Here is a 19,937-nt window from a genome sequence, read left to right on the forward strand (position 1 = left end):
ACCACGTGCACATTCTGGATTTTATCCACAGATGGCCATGCCTGCAGCTGGTCATTTCCTTCCATAAGTCTCTCCCCCTCTCTTCTCCTCCCTCTCACCATTAAAGGCTCTTTAAAATCTACCTTATTTTATCTTAGAAGGTGCATGCGCCTTATAACAACAGCGAATTAGGCCATTCAGCCCACTGGTTCCTCGTCAGCTTCCAGGGGAGCTATCCCATTAGTCCCATTCCTCCTTATTTCTCTGTAACTCCTACATTTCATTCTCTCACACAAACCTATAAACTCCCCTTTGATTCTTTTTGCCATTAATCTGTACTAAAATTTGCAGTAGAAAGATTTATTTGGATATTTATATGTAAATTAGATCCACTGGATGATATCCTATATCGTAGGAATGTTTGCAAACTCACTCAGAACAAGCCTGTTTAATTTCAGTGGCTAGAATGGATCTCCCTCAGTAGACCAAAGACTCAGCATGCACCTTCAGGTCAAAGAAGAGTCTGCTATGCTTCAGTGGGGTAAGACAGGCAACTTAATTGAATTTGAATACCAAAATCATTTTTGATACTGTGGAGAAACCTGTGTTGTTCTGCTTTAAGCATATTGAATGAGGAGAGGTTTATTTAGTGGTGTACAAAATACACAGAGGAAAACTGTTTATACTGGCAGAGTGACTACAACCAGTGGGTTACATAATGGTCAAAGCACCCCGAGAAGGAGATGATAATTATTTTTTAGGCAGTGACTTCTTTTGATCTCGAAGTCACTGCCTGTTGCAGTAGGAATAAATTCAGGAGTAACATTCATCAGGGAATCAGACAAATACCTGAAAAGGGAAAATAGGTGGGGCTTTCGAACTGACTCTCAAAAAACTGGTACAGGCACCTGGGCAGAAAGGCCTCCTTCTGTCCCTATTATTCTGAGACTTCATTATTCCAATCACATGGCTGTTTGGGAAGTGTCACAAGAACAAGCTCATGGATCAACATGTTAATGCTTTTGTTTACTGCTATTTTGCCTTTTTAAAAAGACTTCTTTTACTTCCTGACTTTTCTTGCTCCATCTGCCTCCTCTCCCTTTCTCTCTTTGCACTCCATCTCTTCCCCCCACCTCCACCCCAACCCCCCCCATTCGTTCTATCTTTTTCTCTGCATTTGTGTCTCTCTTTGTTCTGTACCATTCCTTCTTTACGAAGTGGACAATAATTACAATGAATAATTCTATTTTGCTGTGTGCATGCAGAGTCCTGTTTACGTTATTCATTCCTCGCAGTCTCGCAGAGAGGGTCTGGCATTTCACTGCCATGGCCTGGGTTCAATTCTGATCAGGGACTTCATTCATTTTGCCTCCCCTAATGGCTTGGTAGGTACAGTCCATTGTTAATACAAAGTCACTTCATTTGAATAATGTGTTCATTTGAATTTTATTTGCACAAAAAGCCTTCAGTGCTGATTCATTTACATGACTTCAATTGAATAACAAGAACATTTAATATTTTTTAATGCAAATAACAACTTTGAATTAACAATCTAACATTAGCCACTGTGTCTTCTGGGTGATAACTATACAGACCAGGTCTAATCCTGGTTCAGTCTTGGCTTGTGTAGTTCTTAATTTGGTTCTTAGTGAAGGTATGTGGGAGCTTCTGTGCTAGGGAGAGAGATTTCAACTCATCAGTAGTTATTCAATGGTGAATTATTTCCCAAATGTCACGTGAGAGCAAGATCAGCTGCTGTCACACAGCCACTCTTCCCGTAAAGCCCAATCCCAGCCACCATCCAGTGACAAAGACGAATGATAGGTGCTCAGGTGAGGTTGCAACACCTCTCTCACCAAGTGACAGAAAAGCAGTCAAAACTTAAAAGGCTTTCAGAGGCACTGTGCACATTAGAAAAGTTTATTGACAGCATTTAACAACAATGAAACTAACAGACACACTGCTATAATGAGGAACATAAACAGCCCAAATCAGGATGGTATATAGTCAGAGGCTGTGTATGAATGGTCAGCTGGCTGGAATCAATTTGCAAGCTGTATGTGTTGTGTCACCATCCCAAATGTCAGGATTAAACTCTAAATTTTGTGCTCATTACATTTTTTGTGCCAACAAGACTTATGTCCAATTGTTTTAAGAAAAACAAATTATTGTGGATTATATTTGAAGAAAATGTTAAAATGCAAAATAGCTAGAAAGAGTCCATTAGGTACCACTCCATACACATGCTGGAATAATATTTTAGTTGAATACAGGCAATCCCTGTGTTGCAGAGACGTTGCATTCCTAAAAAACTGTCCCTATTGTGATTTTCTGTATTGCAAACTTTCTTTTCCCATTGAATCCCATGTTATAAACAGAGATGCATCTCCATGGAATGTCTTTCTCTCATATCAAGACATTTTATCGGCAATAACAAAGTGACCCATCGCAATTACTTAATAGCTGAGGTCAACATTAGACCCAGCAGGGGGCAATGGGGGGGTTGGACAAGGCTCAGGTGAGAGAAACAACAAATTTTTGTTAATTTTTTTATTTTTAGTCACTCAGTACTGTGGGGCAATAAGATTTGGATATGATGTCACCTTGTCAAGTGTGTTGGCAGTCACAGCTGAGTCCCTCCTTTGTCACACCCTCTCCCATCCAAGGACATGTGAATAGACATCTCAGAGTGCAGTGCTGTCATACTCTTCATCTGCGAGGCATTTTCTCTGATGGACAAGGCTAGAGGATTAGGAAAGGGTTTAGGAAGTGGGGATATCAGGAAGAGGGATGGGACTCGAGGATCAGGATTCATGGGAGAAAGGTGGTGTAGAGGTAATTCAGGGAGATAATGGGTCAAAGTCCGGTGACTTGGTAGAAGTGGAGTACAGGCCGAGGGATTACTTTAAGGAGCCGGTGTAAGAGCCAACCATGGACTACTGCAACTTCCCACAATGCAGAGCATCAGAGAAAATGCCTCACAGATGAAGAGTGCGACAGTACTGCACTCTGAGATGTCTGTCTGTTCACATGTCCTTGGACCAGAGAGGGTGTTGGAAAGGAGGGACTCGGCTGTGACTGCCAAGCCATAGAGCACAAGGGCACAGCCTCAGAATAAAGGGACATCCCTTTAAAACTGAGATGAGGAAGAATTTCTTCAGCCAGAGGGTGGTGAATCTGTGGCTTTTGTTGCCACAGAGGGTTATGGAGGCCAAGTCACTGGGTGCATTTAAGGCAGAGACTGATAGGTTCTTGATTGGTAAGGGGGGGGGGGGGGTTAAGGGTTATGAGGAGAAGACTGGAGAATGGGGTTTAAAAAAATCAGCTAGGATTGAACAGTGGACCAGACTCGATGGGCTGAATGGCCTAATTCTGCTCCTATATCTTTTAGTTTGACACAGTGAGGTCATATCCAAATCTTATTGGCCCAGTGTGACTAAAAATAAAAATTGACAAAATTTGTTGTTTCTTTCACCTTTTGTGTTTGTTTATTTATCTATATTTCCCCCACATAAATTCCATAAGAACAAATTTTATTCCGTATCTCAAATTTTTGGGTAGTGATTTGTAAATTGCATGGCGAATTTCCATAACCCAAACAGCTGTACTGCGGGGGTTGCCTGTATTTGTTTCAAAGAAGCTGCAATGTTCCAAGCCAAAACGGGGCTCAACCTGGTAAGAAATTATGTAATAATCCATTTTATTCCTAATACATTGTAACAATTGGCATGATTAACTGTTACTTCAATTAAATTAAAAGGCATCATAATTAAAACAAAGGAATGATATTGACATTGCTGTTTTGTAAGTTCCTTGCAGGCTATTTCACTTGCCTTTTTGTGAATCATAGAACCTGTGCTGCCCATAAAGTACACTGTTGCTGTTGCCATGGTGATCTAGATGGCTCATGGGAAGGAAAGTGGAGGCCAAACTGCTTGAAAATCTGGAATATCCTGGAACTAAAGAAAACCCAAGGTTAGAGTTGAGTAGCACAGTTGCTTAACAGTAGGCACCAATATTTCCTTTTCGACTGTACTTCAGTTATCATAGCTCAAGCAATAAAGTGGTTTTCCAACTAAAGTCTAGTAATTGCAAACAGACCATGAGGAAAAGAAACTGCTGAGGTTTTGATGCTTTTGTGTGTGATGAAAAAGAATAACAAAAGATACAATCTCTGTGTTCCCTGTATTTTATTTATGACTGATACAGTGGATTCAACTACTGAACTTGTAGAGAGGTCTGGCAAGTTGCCCTTCATTTTGAGGGCCTGAAATTCAGTTTAACTGAAGATGATTTTTCAAAAAGGTCATATCTTGTTCCCTAGAATGACAGCTAACATTAAATTATAATTAAAGGCATGTTCAAAATCCACTGTCCGCTATAATCTCTTCTTATCTATGGCTAGTGAACTCATTGCAAATACAGACAGAAGTAGTCTAGGCAACCCACTGTGATTGTACAAATGCCAGCAGATTCACTCAAGCAATCTGCTCCAACCCACAAGAGGAAAGCCAAAACAAAATTGCAGATGCTGGAAATCTGAAACAAAAGCAGAAAATGCTGGAAATACTGTAGCGAGTGTCTGTAGGGAGTTAACATTTCAAGTTGATGATCTTTCATGAGAAGTAGGATAAGTTAGAAAAGTGGCATGTTTTAAGTTGCAGAGAAGACAGAGAGTTAGAGAGGACAAAGAGAATGCCTGTGATAGAGTGGAGACCAAGAGAGATGTGATGCAAGTGGTGGTACAGATTGAGAGAGGGCGGTAATGGTTTGTCACAAATTGATCTTCTGTCTGGAGGACATATAAATAGCAGAAGATAAATGAGAACAGAGGGAGAAAAGGAAACAAAAAGAAAATCTAATCCATTCTCCTTTTTCTCCATAGTTTTAGTTTTCAAATATTTACCAAATTCCATTTTAAATTATGCTTTACAATAGAGATAAAGGATTCTTAGGACAAGCCACAATCACTTGTCATCAAACAGAGAAATGCTAGCCTTGAAATTCTATTGCGTTTTTGTGCTCCATACAACAGAATTTTCACGCAGGACACAAATGGTTTTCAGTGTGCTTGACAAGCTAACACCAGAAGCACTCGGACATGCCCAGTGGTGAATGCCACTCACTTTTACAGCCTACTCATGCAGAAGGAAGCCTTCACAACACGAGGTCTGGTTCAATGATCGTTAAAGGGAGACCAGCATGGTCAGATCTGGAGTCCATTTTCTGGATCCACCTGAAGATTAATCCACTTTGTTATCTGCTTGCGCCACACTCCCACCACCCACTCTCCACCACGCCCTACTCCCCACTTGCTGAGGGTCTTCTTCAGACTTCCAGCCATCTAACTGCAACCTAATCCCCTACCACCAAATGATCATGACCCCTCCAACTGATGTCCCAAGCTGATCCCTGAGACTCCAGTTCCCAAATGACTGGAGCTCCAACTTTCCACTCATGTACTGACATGTCCTTCACGTCCTTTAACACCATTTGCCATTCTTTCAAAAACTAAATTTAATTTGTGCACATTATCAAAGTCCATAAAAAATTCATCTGTACAACATCTACTGCATTCCCTAATTTAATCATTCAAAATATCTTTTCATAAAATTCAATTGTTAATTTTTCTTTGCAAACTAACTATCCCCAATCAGCCTGTTGCTGTATAAATGGTTATTGATTTCATTAGACTCCATGGGCTCCAGAGCTTGGAACTATCAGAATCAGGTACATACTGCTGACCCCCCATGAGTAAAGCTGTGGACTGCACAACACTTGCCCACCCAAAGGCATTGGAGGAAGGAACGGGCCGGATGCTTCTGAGTGTGCTGCTCACAAACCACATCAGTGATATGGCAACATAGTCCTTTAATATTTAACACAGAAAACAAAAATTATGGTAATGTATAATAAGACTGCTTCTGTTTAGACTTGAGGAAAAGTCATTGACCTGAAACATTCTTTCTCTCTCCACTGATGCTGACTGACCTGCTGAATTTTTCCAGAATTTTTTACTTTTATTTCAGATTTCCAGCATCTGCAGCTTTTTGCTTCTTTTATTATTTCTTAACTCAGATGCTGATAAAATTTGCCACTGATAATAATCTTTCCTTTCAATGCCATCAAATGGACCTGCACTTCCTGAAGAAGGGTCCTGACCCAAAACGTTGACCGCCTGCTTTTTTCCATGGATGCTGCCTGGCCTGCTGAGTTCCTCCAACATCATAGTGTTTTTTATCTAGATTCCAGCATCTGCAGTCCTTTGTTACTCCTGCACTTACCAAGGCTGCCCTTTCCTTCCTTTAGTATCTCTCCTCAACATCTTATAGCCAGAGCTACCCCAGCTAAAAGGCAGCTCTACAAGGTTCATAACTAAATATGCTTCTAATTAGCAAATAAGTTCTTTCTCTTATCATTTTGCTAATTTGCTGCAGCACTGATTCATTTGTATTCCTTAGTATTATTTTTCCTTTATATGAATCTTCCCTTCACTTTTTAACTTCTTGAAATGTACCATCAGTGCCCATAATTAGTGAGACAACTTATCCATACCCTTGTTAATTCTTAGCACTTATGTTATTGCAGTAGATGTTTCCAGCCAATCACCAGAAAATAAAAGTTTAAACTCATACCCCATTTAAAAGCTAGTTATTGCAATTCCTTGAAGTTCACACAGGCTTCTGAAAATTAGTATTTGGATGGCTTCCTTCAGTGATGTAACCCTGGAAAGGAAGCTGCCATTTATGGGCATTCCCCATACTGGGAAAGGGATGGAAAATAATTGAATTCCGAGTTCATTTTCACAAATGACTGTACAAGTAAAATTTATTAACAAGGAATTTGAGGAAATTGTTGGAACAAGGTTTCCTGTCTACCACAGTAAGTACTTGCATCTGGAATTTCCTGCCGCATCATCATTGGGAGAAATGTGCTTTTCAAAATCCTGGGTCAATTGTTGCTGCTTCAAGCGCCTGCAACGTTAGTTAGCTGGACAGAACAAAAAATGATTATGGTGCTGAAAGACTGTTCAGCCCACACATAGTTCAGATTTAAGCTTTGTTGCCCTTTTAAAAAATACCATCACAAATGTTGTTTACAATAGCTTATTAAGATATGCAATCACGGTAACTATTTACATGGTTCAGTGAGCTATTTGCACAGTCTTCACCTTAACTCACGCTCTTGTTAATTTGTACAAACACCATCTTTAGGGATTCATTTTCAGCTGGATTGATTCCAAATTTACAGTAATCTGCTTTGTTTTCACAGTTGTTCTATACCACTACTCCCCAAGAATAAAAAAAAATGTTTTTATGCAGCAATAATGGGTCTCTTTTTAACTCTTTCACTGTCATGAATGGGTAGCTTTGAGGCATTTTCACATGGGTTTGTGTTCTATCTTATTGCCATGCTGGGATCTATTTTGCCTTACTCATCAATAATTGTCCAATGTTTAATCTAACCTTTAATGATAACATTTTTTTTAAAGTGACCCCTGATGCACACTGACATCCTTCATTAGTGTCTAAATGGTTACCTTAATGTGAGTTCAAAGTGACTAGCTGAAAAGATTCACAAAAATGATATAAATGGAGGTGATAACCATAGTTAAGGACAAAAGTAAGGTTTTCATGTCAATTATTAGACATAGACTTAAAGCTGGCAGAGTGCTTCTGCCTGATCCAAACAGAATTTACAGTCATGTTTATATTCTGGATATCTTCCTTGGTTGCCACATCACTAAGCACCAACATGATCAGATGCTGCACTGCCATGACCTCTGTACCTTCACCTGCCCGATATTCAGGTGTGTGTCTGAAGAGCCAGCATTTGAACAGAGAACCTTTGTTCCTGTTCTCCGGCCTCCAGCATGTACTGGGATCATCTGCAGCACAGGAGGCAGAGAATAAAAAGTATGTTTAATTGATGAGGTACCAGACAGGTCTCTTGAATGTTTGGCAGGTACAGCACTTAAGAGAACAATATATTTACAGTAATTATAAACTTCATAAGTGACATATCAAACACAACAGAAAGCATTCTCTTATGCAATAATCCTCAACATGAAAGTGACCCCTAAAACAACTGATGTCCTTCATTTGTGGCTATCTGTTACCAGGCATCCTCTGATTAACCTCAAATAGTCTCAGACTAACTCTCATATTTCCTTAAAAATATCATGGGACAAAGGGACATTGAAAATTGTCAGAGTTACATCAGTCATTCCCTGGACTGCAGCAACAAGGGGCAATTCCTAATCATGGGTTTGCTCTAGCACCATTTGAAGATGTGATATTTGAACACTCATGCTTTTCCGTACGGACACTGGGGGACCCTGATGATTGGGAAAATACTATTTAGTCTGCATTTCACTGGCATTAGTGTTTTAAACTACCTGTTCTTCCACGTGAAATAGCTACACATGCATATTAATATCTTTTGGAAATTAATGAACCAGCACCATTTTAAATCTGTGCAATACAGACAGCAAGTTAGAACTCAGTAAAAATTCTTTCTTTATACATTATAAATTTTATCACCATGCAACATTTATCCATTTTTTCCAGAATTCTTTCTCTCTATTTAATCCAGCTGATAATGCCCTTTAAAAATTGAATAGTTTTAACAAAATGCAAATAATATCATTGATTACCAAACAATATCAAAATCTGCAATAATATCAGAAAAGCCAGAATTTAGTTCAGAAGACAAAAACACGACCAGAATTAGATACTGTGAGAAGCACCAAGGCCTAAAAGTTCACAATCCTCAATCAACACCTTGCATTATAATTACCCAAATATTGATGACTTATGACACCCTCCTTCCCCCTTATGGCAATACACTGCACATTTCCATCAATTGAGCATACTTTGAATTCAATTTACAATCAGCTGAAAAATGCACTCAAAATGTTGCATACATTTTTAATTTAACATATAAATTCTTTTAACGAATGTGATCTTTAAGAAAATTATAATAATGTCAATTTGGTTACACTCATGAGACCACAGCTGAGCTGACCTTGCTTCAGCTGATGTATGATAAAAGCAGCAGCAGAACTGTAATTAAAGGAGATGAAAAGCAATGGAAATGGAAGGCGCAGCAATGAAGCCAATGGGAAATTTCAAGAAGGTAAATCCATATGCTGAAAGGGTTAAGCTGCTGTTGCTGTATTAAAGCTGTCTTCTTTAATTAGAGTTGTTTAAGTTTAACTAGTTCCACTAAACAAGAGTCTGTAAATTCCAACTGCAAATGCATGACTCCCACATGGAGTTGCCTTTTCCCCTCCAAAAGTCACTCCCATTGTGAAAAATAGACATTAAACATCTGTGCTGTTGCACTCAATGCACAAAATAACAGTTCCACCTCTAAGAACCAGTTGCACTGTAGAACGGTTACTGTTACATTAAATATAATTCCAAACTTATATATGGAAGCCTAGTTGTGAATATGTGTGAAAATTATATTTGTGGATAGGATACCTGCACACTTTTTTCTGGAAGAAATACCGGTCCTGAATTTTAAAACTACCATCACAGTTAGGAATATACTATTTCACAAGGAGTTTAATTTGCAAATGGATGTTAATTAGAAGGGGGACAAACAGTTCTTGTGTTTATTATTGTGAAACCACATGACTCAATCCCAGCACTTTATGTTTGATATTCAAACTCATTTCCCCTATCTGAGTTGCTCTAAACTTTCAGCACCAAACTGCACATTGTTAAAAGATCTAAGTCAGGTGGCTGTTATGCCTGCAGGAGAGTAATGTGATTTTGGATGGCCTGCTGATTGATATACCGTATTGATCCACCCATTCCATACAGCCAATGCGAACTCTTGGCAAAAGTGTAGGATTTCATTTCTTTTGATGAGTGATAGGAAAGTACCTTTCTTCCTTTACAAAAACCAAAACTTGAGGGATAAGGTCCTTCATTAAGAATTACTGCAGTTTACTCCGACCATGGTTTGGCAAATCCGGTGTGTGTGTGTGTGTGTGTGTGTGTGTGTGTGTGTGTGTGTGTGTGTGTGTGTGTGTGTGTGTGTGTGTGTGTGTGTGTGTGTGTGTGTGTGTGTGTGTGTGTGTGTGTGTGTGTGTGTGTGTGTGTGTGTGTGTGTGTGTGTTTACATCTGTATGTGCACACCTAGAGCCCAACTGAAATACTTATGGCCAAATAAATGCCCGTGTATGCAACAGGTTATTTTGTAATTAAGGGTTCAACTGCAGGGATGAGGGGAGAGTAAGTGGAAATGTTTTAAATCGTCAATAGCCCTAAATAATTCAAAAACTGTCAAAAATTGAATATTCAATGTGACTACCTTCCATTGCTTCAGATCACACAAAAAGTCACATATTAAGCTTGCCAGAATATCGTAATAAAACTGGTGCATTCTAACACCAAAGAGAATAATGACCTATAATTAACATATTTGTCATTTTAAGGTCTTCTTTCCCACGAGAGAGCACTGCAGCTTTAAGAGTGAAGAGGAATGGCAAGATACACAAGTGTGCAGGACCCTGCCAAGAGCATGCTCCAGTGCTCACTGGCAGTCACTAACACACCAGAGAACAATGACTTCTATATTCAAACAGGGAGAGTGCGAGAGAGAACAAGCCCGTATCAAAAAAAAATTCATTTTTAATAGTAACAGCTGTCCCTGGAGCCATGACCCTCACAATGTCGGAACACTGGAGCTCTTTCAAGGAGTGACAAAATAAGCACCGATGCAGCTGTGCAAGGCAACTCATTTACAGTTCAGGCAGATTAACGCACATGTCCTGAATAGGAGACAAGAATTTTGATTTACGGAAAGCAAAGATTAACTCTTAGAGGTCAAAATAATTCTAACACAGATGAATAACGACACATAAGTGTGAAAATATCACTCGGCACATCAAGGCTATTAACAGGACCTTTCCTGTGTGTGTGTGTGTGTGTGTGTGTGTGTGTGTGTGTGTGTGTGTGTGTGTGTGTGTGTGTGTGTGTGTGTGTGTGTGTGTGTGTGTGTGTGTGTGTGTGTGTATCTGCCTGTGTGTATATGAGTGCACAAAACAACATTCTCTACATTTCTCCAATTCTATTTCATAATAAAGTCCACCCTGGGAAGACCAGAGATAAAGTTCATATACTTGCTGAATATTTCCTGCATTTTCTGGTTTTGTCAGGAATAAATGAATCTGTGTCATAAGATGGCACAAAAAATGATTTTGCAGGTCCAATACAACATAAAACCTTTAGATTTTGAAAGCTAACAAAAACTTAGCACTCTAATCCTATGATTAATGACAGTTCTGAACCTGCTTGCAATAAAATGCATCCTTTCCTTGTTGTAGCACACCACTCTGATTCAAACATTCAGATGAAGGAGGCATGTCAAAACACAGTACAAGATATAGGGAGTGGCTAACAACAAACTGGACGATCTTTCCATACAATTTACATGCAGCCTATTAACAAGCCGGTGTTGTATTCTCTCTGCTAACTGCAGCTGAATTCTAAGTAAAATTGATATAAAAAACACTTTGCTCTTCTCAGTGTAATGTGAGCAATATCAAGTCTAAAAACAGAACACATAAATCATGCTGCTTCTTCAACAGATCCAAAGTACAACAGTAATTCTTGTGCATGTGCAGCCTAATCTTATTTTGCATTTTACTTGCACTGTTGATAACAACCAAACAATCATGCAGTAACTATTCTGTTCACTCCTCTACAACAGTTTGCTTGCAACTCATGTGATGAGAGATTTGATTGTAGAACAAGTTCTATCTGACAACTGGATCAGGCTCTCATCAAGCTTCTTGGCAACATACCTACTTCTTTGTATTTAGTAAATCATATAATTACCGTGCTTTACAAGTAGGTCTTCAAAACTACATCATCCACAAACTGTTGAGTCACAGCATACTTGAAACAAAGCACAGGCATTTCTCACCAAGAATTACTCCATGGATAGCAAAAAACTGTTCCTTCCAAATTATCACCATCCCTGTTGGATATGGCTGATTACAGGACCTTGGTGTGCCAGCTTGAACAAAATCTGCTGGTCACTTCTTTACTCAGGCACCTACAATAGCAGTAATTCCCTGGGTAGCTCAAGATCCAGCCTGAGCACTTTGTGACACTGCTTCCAGGCATCCAAGATCCCTCTTTCATTACATTAACTGAAGAAAAATGTCTCATCCTCTCCCGCCCTCTCACCATTGTGCTGACTTCAAAGCTATTTATTGTTAATTTATTCTTTTATTGGCCAGGTTGAAATCATGAGATGAAAAGAAAATATTAAAAAAGCAAATTAACTCTGCCTGTGACAACAGGTAACATTATTGGTTGGCATGTGCAACTTATTCTAAACTCCCACTTTCTCCTCTCAGTGATGATGTGATCAAAAGGCTGATTCAAGTTGGGAATTGGTGCTGTGTGGGAGGGCAGTCGCTGTGCGCCTGATATTTCACTAGCAACAACGTGGAGTGATGCAACATCTGCACTGGTTAAAGTTGAGTTTACAGTATGAGAAACCCATGCATGGAAAATAAAACAGAAATCAAAACAGGGTGCTGTTGTCAGTAATTGTCCTTGCACTTTGTGATCAGCAACTCCTCTGCATGCCATTTCTGACAAGGGCCTTTTAAGACAAAATGGGTTTAGAGGTCTACCCTTGGTCACGTGCTAAATATGTGACATATTAGCACTTATGCATTCCACTTTTGGAATTGGGCTTTATTGAACTCAAACCTGAATTTCAGAAATCTCATATGTTTAGTATAAATGAGAATTTATATCCTAAATCATTGGTAGATGGATATTTGCAGCATACATTCCCAAAGATTTGTTCCATGTAAGCAGTTATAGAATGATGAACTTCCATGATCATCCTTCCTCCTCCTCCCCACAAACCAGGATTGCACTGAATTCCTTGGCCTGGAATACTCCACATTGCTGTACTTACTTGGCTGCTCAGACACTCCTCACGCTACACCCTCCACAAGATCTGCTCATGGAATGAGTGTTGTCTCAGTTGGCACGTCCTTGTAATGTCTTTGTAACTCAGTTGTAACGTCCTTGTAATGTCCTTGATGATGTGAATAAGTGAGTTCAGTCCTGCTAACCACTGCTTTTTCAGAAGATTTCATCACTGAATCATCTGCGTAGATGAGTATTCATTAAAAAAGAATCTATAGGAGAACAATTTAATACCCATATACGAGAGATGGGGGTGGGAGAGATTAATGCTACAGTGGTTTGGTAGAAAATGAGACACAGGAATGTCCAGTCTGGCCATAAGTCACAGAGTCTGAAAAGATCCCAAGGCTTGTACTGAGAGCAATATTAGGAACATCTTCAGGGCTGTTCCTGATAGTGTATCAAGTGGAAGGTATTTATGGGTGAAGAATAGGATGAGGACAGGATTGTACCTGGTACAAGGACTTCCAATGGCTCTACTCTGTAGTGGAATAATTCAAGACAATTTCACTATGCTGAAGAATCCCTTTGTATAGCATGCTGACATCTGCTCACCAACCAGTGAGGTTGCTCACCATCAGCATACATATCCATCCTTACTAGAATACGACAGATGGCCACGTGTGTGAAACAGTGGAGCATTTCTGAAGCTGAACCCCCAGCATAAGTTCAAACTTCAGAGGAGGAACAAAGTGTTGAATGAAAGTGTATCTTCTACATCAACAGTGGAGAATACCTTGACTGACAAGTTTTAAAACCAAAGAATTAACCTCTTTATCTTCACTTTGTGTCACATTATAAGTTAAGTGTCTCCATGATGATTTTATTTAAAAGCCAAGCATGAACCAAAGGGGAAGTGCAGTTAAAATAAGTCAGAAAAATTATAGTATATTTCAATTATGTGATATATATTGATAATATAAATGAATTATATTTCAATTCATATTGATTGCTTTATAAGGAGTACTTTGTGACAGATTTAACCCAGGGAATGTGTGAGAGGCATTCTTTATTATGCCTCCTCTCAGAAAGGCCTGTATCTCTCTGTATGCTAGTCCATAAGTGCTTCAGCATTCTTTTGTTCTGGAAAATTTAATGGCTGGAGGGTTTCATTAAGAATCTTTGACTCATATATGATTAAGGTCCATAAAATTGCCTGCGTGGACCAAAGCAGGGGAGAGAAATCCATTTTCCCCTGAGGTTGAAGAAATCCCCTCCTTAAAAAAGTGCTTCCATCATTAGGTTCCAGAAAAGAATTCAGGAAGGACTGCAGTTGGATTCCCAGTACAACGATGGAATTTTATTCAAGTAGCAGCTATAACCAAAAAATATGAGAAGAAAAAAATCCCCATTCCCTGGGCACCAAGGAAATATCTTCTCACAGAGAGAGTGATGATTATTTCATCATCCAGGCAAGTGATTATAAACTCAGGAAAGTGCTGGAGCAATGGTACATTGCAAAGTGGTTTCAGATGCTTTCTTGGAGTCTGTTTTTCATGGGGAAGCAGTCTCAGAAAAATTCCAGCATATCTTCTGATTATTTAACGATGTAACCGAGGAAAAAACATATTAAAAATTTTAAAACTTGTCTTGAAACCAAAATGTTAATCTGAACTACAGTGAGATCAACTGGTCAAAAGTTGTTGGACTTTGACTGTTCAGAGAAAACAATATAATTCAAAGTTGTATACCTCAGCAACCAAGGGAAAATTAAACAACAAACCCATATATTGTGGTGAATAAGCACTTAACCACCTCAGGGGCTCGCAATGTTCTGGAACAAATTTAGCAGCTACACTAACATTTGTTAAAGGATTGTTCACCCACTGAAACAATTGAACAAATAAAAATGTTACAACTGAAAGTGTAACACAAATATGTTTTCTGTAGTAATACTGTTAATTCATTTGTTCCAGAGTCTGCTTTTTCAGGTTGTCGTTGTACAGCAGGCCTTGGTTATAAACCAGTATCTGACAAAGTATGGCGTGCACTGGTGATTTGATCTCAGCACTTGCCTCACTGGTTGCACTGAAACAGCAATAATGGGCCACTGGTTGCATTTACTAGTTAACAACATAAGAATCCAGCATGGGCAGAAAGCCATTGGGACTAGAGCAGTGGAGAAGAGGGAAATAGGGAGAATGCCAAACAATGTGGCAAGAGTTGAGAGAAAGCAACAGCAACAGAGGAGAGATAAGGAAAGAGAAAGCTGGGGTTGAGGAAAGAGTGAGGGGAGGAAACTGAGGTAGCAAGACCAGGGAGAAAGTAGTAAAATGTTAGAGTGAAGGTTGGAGCAGATGAGGGATTAGGCACTCATTTTTATATTAAAAATAATGAAAAATACATAGGAGTCCTCAGGATGAAATGAAATCCCGCTTTAGAAAGTGCTGGACTTATCCTGCACCCAACTTGAACTCAGACTGCTGCAGAACAGGAGAAGTAAGAAGCTTCCCACGATTTGATTTCAGACTGGGACTTAACCACATAGCCTTACTTCAATATAAAGGGCCCAGTATATCTGCATTCCTACATTCATTTAGGAAACCTTGCCAGTACTTTTCCAACTATCTTCTTACATGTTTCCTAGGCATGGCTTGATATCAAGTCCAGCTGTAATTACTTGTTACAGTCACAGTTATATATAGTTATGCAGTTTTATGTATTAGACTCTATGACAAGGCTACAGTCAGGGTCATTCCCACTCAAGTGGGCTGGAGGTCACTTGAGTAGGTGGTGAATGGGTGACCTTTGCATTTGCCGCGTGACCATTTTACTACAGAATGGGATGGGAGCTCCTTTGTTGGTAAGCAGCCTTGGAGCAGGTCTAGAGTTTGAAGCTTTTGAATAGATTTATTGAAATATTTGGAGAGTAGAGAGTAAAGAAAATTTTATTTTATATGCAGTTAGCAACATTAATATTAAATTTACACATACCTGGGATGGCACAAGCTGGTACCAGGTCTCTAACAGTAACTTGGACGGACTGACTCACGTCTGCTGTGAGTATTCACTCACTGCCAGCTTCGAAACTCTATATAATTCAACATTGCTCGCAGGCACTAAACACGTGTAAGACTATCATCTGCCAGTTGTACTCACCCCCAGCGTCTAGTTCCATTGAAGTCAATGAAACCAAATATGTGGAGGTTTGTACAACCAGAGGCTGATATTCAGGCACATATTTAGCATTAGGAGCAAAGATGAATTTCTCCCCTATCCGGTGTTAGTGAATCTCTTGCTTCCTTGCCAGACTATGTGGGTCATGTTATACCTCAACTGGTAAGGTGCTATTCTACAGGAAAATCCCAACAAATTACAGTTGTTCCTGACTAATAACATTATATATATTATTGACTAATTTTGCCCATAGAAAAATACAATTGCCTGCTGAAGATTATTTTGCTCTACATATACAACTGCCTCCCAGTTAGAAATTAAGAATAGACGAAACAAACATTCTTACCCAGAGGTTATTACCCTTTTCTTGATTTTTCTCTCTGCAAATTAACTTACAAGTCCAAGGATCCTCCCTAGTCTACTCCCACTTTTTTTATTGGAAGATTCTTCTGGTTGATCCCAGCACATTCATTAGTAGGTGGGGGGAGAGGAAGAGCTCATTGAGGCTCACATCTGTTTGATGCTCATCTCCCTCAACCAATTTCAAGCCCATTCAAGTGAAGATTCCTTCAATGCACACGTACTTCGTTTACCATACGCCTGGAGTTCATTTCAAATGGAACGAGTAAACCACTCAGTAACTCTGACTCATGTCAAGAATGGGAGTAGTGAGCCACACATTTTCTCTATGCAGAGCCCTTCAGTCAATGGCTTTGGTTAACAAAATAGCTTGACATTCCCTTCAGGAAAAGCTCTCAGAAAAAAATGTCATCTGTGCTTTTCTAGCTTTCTCAGTTAAATTTCCAAAGTCAAGTGAAGCAAATTCCCAGTGGCAAACCCTCAGTTATTTGTACTGCTTTATAAGTGGAAGAGGTAGGAACATATTTCACTGATTTTCAACGAGCCTTTAACATTGTGCATTTTAAAATAGTGCTATATAAATCAATACGCAGAAACATTTACTCATGGACACCTTGGAGAGCAGGGGTATGCAAACACTTGAGATTAACTCTTTCTTCAGAGTAATGTTATACTTCTGCAGCTCTTGCATTGGCATTGGGATGACGGTGCAAATCTGAAGCTGCTCCTGCTGCTGCAGTCAGTACTCCATTCATCCTCAATACTTTCAAAGAAAAGCAACTTTGCTCAGAAAAAGATCTCCCCAGACAATACACCTAGCCCTATTACAAAGACTGCTTGCGTTGCAGAGAAAAAGCACTTCATTTTCCCTCAAATGTACTCTCACAAGAAATCAAGGATCATAGAGTTCAAATTGTTTTGATTCAAGTAGCTCTTCCAGGTGCAAGTGATCCAAAGACTCTAGCTCAGCTTACCATGGTCTCTGCACACTTCCCTGCAGTTTTGAAGAATAGGATATGGATGGTCCATGCTGGGAAAACTCTGACTACCCTCCTGCCTCTCAGAGATAAGGCTGTTCCTGAACTGGAATCTGCTCCTGTTTGCAAAAGCTAATACACATTAGGCAATAATTTGTTTTGATACTGTATTATCAACCAAGTTCTGAGCCAGTAATAAACAAGGGCACCCATTTGAAAGGACAGGAAGGAACTTCAATTCCTGTGAAAACCAGTTTACAATTGGCCTAGACATCAGTGGACTCCAGGTCTCATCAATGGGCAAGTAGAACTGGTGGCTCCAACAAATTATTCATCCATTAACTCTTTTCTGTACTTTCAGTCCCTACTAGATACACTAAACATAAATAATAAAACAATACTAATGTTTTCTTCTGGGCTATATACTTCCAGTATCATTTTTAATCCTGGTTAGATTTTATTATGGGATTAAGAGCCATAAAAGAAAGGGGACAGAGATTGGAAGCAAAATAACTCCATGGATGCCAGGAACTTGCATTTGGTTGCTGAAGGGAAAAAAAAAATCTATTTAACACTTTTACAAAGAACCTATCAACAGGAAGGACTGACTCAGGAAACACATTGCAGTTTCTTACCAAACTAAGTGGAACTTGCATGAAGTACTTCCACATCTTTATGCAAAGGATCGGTAGAGCATGGAATTCTTTGCCACGGGTTGTGGTTAAGGCATGTCTTAAGGGAAAAACAGATAAGTATCTGATGCGGAGAAGAAGCAGAGATTAAGACACGACAGCTGGCCTTAATCTTGAGTTGGTCCAATAAGGAACTTGCATTGTAGTGATGGGGAAATATGTTTCTGCTGTATTGTAAATTTACACACTCTTATGGTTCCAAAATTTCAAACGCTCTGATCACTGAAACTGCTTTCAAAACAAATTAGATAACAACCTCTGTGCAAACCAGTACAAATACACTGTTGTCAGTGTTTAAGGCATCCACATCTTGAATGGTCATTGGCAATTTTTCAAATTTGTTTGAGTTGGAGAAATAAACAGACTTATTTGCGGTATGATCACCTATTATTTAATATATAAACAATCCTGCATTCAGGTCTCTCAATCTCATGGGTTTCCACCTAAATTCAAAATTGTAGGAAATCTTCATCATTTATTCAAAGCTCTATTTGTGGACAAAGGAAATCCAGTTTATAATACTCTTGACATGTCATAGAATAACAACGTTTTAAACCATGTTGCTATCGGCCATAGAAGGAAGTTGAATTCACCTGAAAACTAGTGTAAGATTATGTTGTTCCATTATGTTTTCTATTATATTGATTTCAAGGTCTTTCAAATAGTTTTAAAGGAGAATACTGATAATGAAATGAGGAAATATAAGAAGCAGGCTTAGAGATATTCTGGGATTTGAGGTAGTCTTATGAGGAAAGATTGGGAAGAATAACCTATACTCACTGGAGTTTAGAAGAACACAGGTGATCTCATTGAAACAAAGGAGAAGTTCTTCACTCAGAGGCTGGTGAATTCCCTAGCCCAAACGTCTATAGAAGCTCAGTCATAACATTCATTCAGAAAAGTTCTTGATAGGTTATCACGGTGAGGGAACCAAAGGATACGGGAATGGTGCTGCAAAATGGCAGTGAGGTGGAAGATCAACCATGACCTTGATGAACAGCAGAGCGGGCTCGAAGGGCTGGATGGCCTACTTCTACTTCCTGAGTTCTTAGGTTTCTGAGGTGTTTAACAGAATAAATGTCAGTCATTTCAGGAGAATATTTCGGCTGGTGGGAGAAATCCAGAACTAAAGGAATAGCCTCAGAATAAAGGGATGTCTATTTCAAACAAAGATGAGGAGCAATTTCTTCTCTCGGTTGTGGATATTTGAAATTCTCTACCTCAAAGCTGTGGAGGCTGAATCACCAAGTATACCAAGACCTGAGATAAATTTTGCACTACAATGGTTAATGGATGTCGGCAGGAGACCAGAGTTAAGGCCATATATCAGATTGACTACATTCTTACTGAATGGTGGAGTGGCTTGAACTTCTGCATAACAAAATACTGTTCCTATTTCCTAACTTCCTAAAATTAATCATTCTGTTGACAAGAAAGAATGTTCTCCCTGTCCTGTCAATGCTGCTGGGCTCTAATGAGATGCACATCCAAAGATCAAATTTTCCTTTGATCTTCAGGATCTTTCCAACAACTTTAAAGGGCAATGCTGATGAACAGTGGCAGAACCATAAATCTTTACAAATACCTTCTTTAGTTTGTATAAGTACCTTAAGATTATTTTTGCCCTGAGAAATCACTATCATTTTATTCTACATGCATGTGAACCGATTCTAGACTTTTTTAAGAATCATAGAGAGATACAGCACTAAAACAGGCCTTTCAACCCATCAAATCCATGGTGACCATCAACCACCCATTTTAACACTAATCCTAAGTGAATTCCATTTTTATTCTCTCCACCTTCTTTACAACACTCCCGGGATTCTACCACTCACTTACAA

At 39.2% G+C, this 19,937-nt stretch overlaps 1 protein-coding gene across 4 annotated transcripts in view; it reads right to left on the reverse strand.

Annotated features, from left to right (window-relative positions):
• The window catches only part of LOC127580156 (BAH and coiled-coil domain-containing protein 1-like), a 251,414-nt gene that overhangs the window by 130,407 nt on the left and 101,070 nt on the right, over positions 1-19,937 (reverse strand). For all 4 annotated transcript variants that reach the window (XM_052033375.1, XM_052033374.1, XM_052033376.1 and 1 more), the window contains one exon: positions 3,813-3,938. In XM_052033375.1, coding sequence (XP_051889335.1) covers positions 3,813-3,938 — 126 coding nt within the window. The remainder of the gene's footprint in view (positions 1-3,812; positions 3,939-19,937) is intronic.

This window comes from Pristis pectinata, chromosome 18 (assembly GCF_009764475.1).
Source record: "Pristis pectinata isolate sPriPec2 chromosome 18, sPriPec2.1.pri, whole genome shotgun sequence".
In the NCBI taxonomy this organism is placed as follows: domain Eukaryota; kingdom Metazoa; phylum Chordata; class Chondrichthyes; order Rhinopristiformes; family Pristidae; genus Pristis; species Pristis pectinata.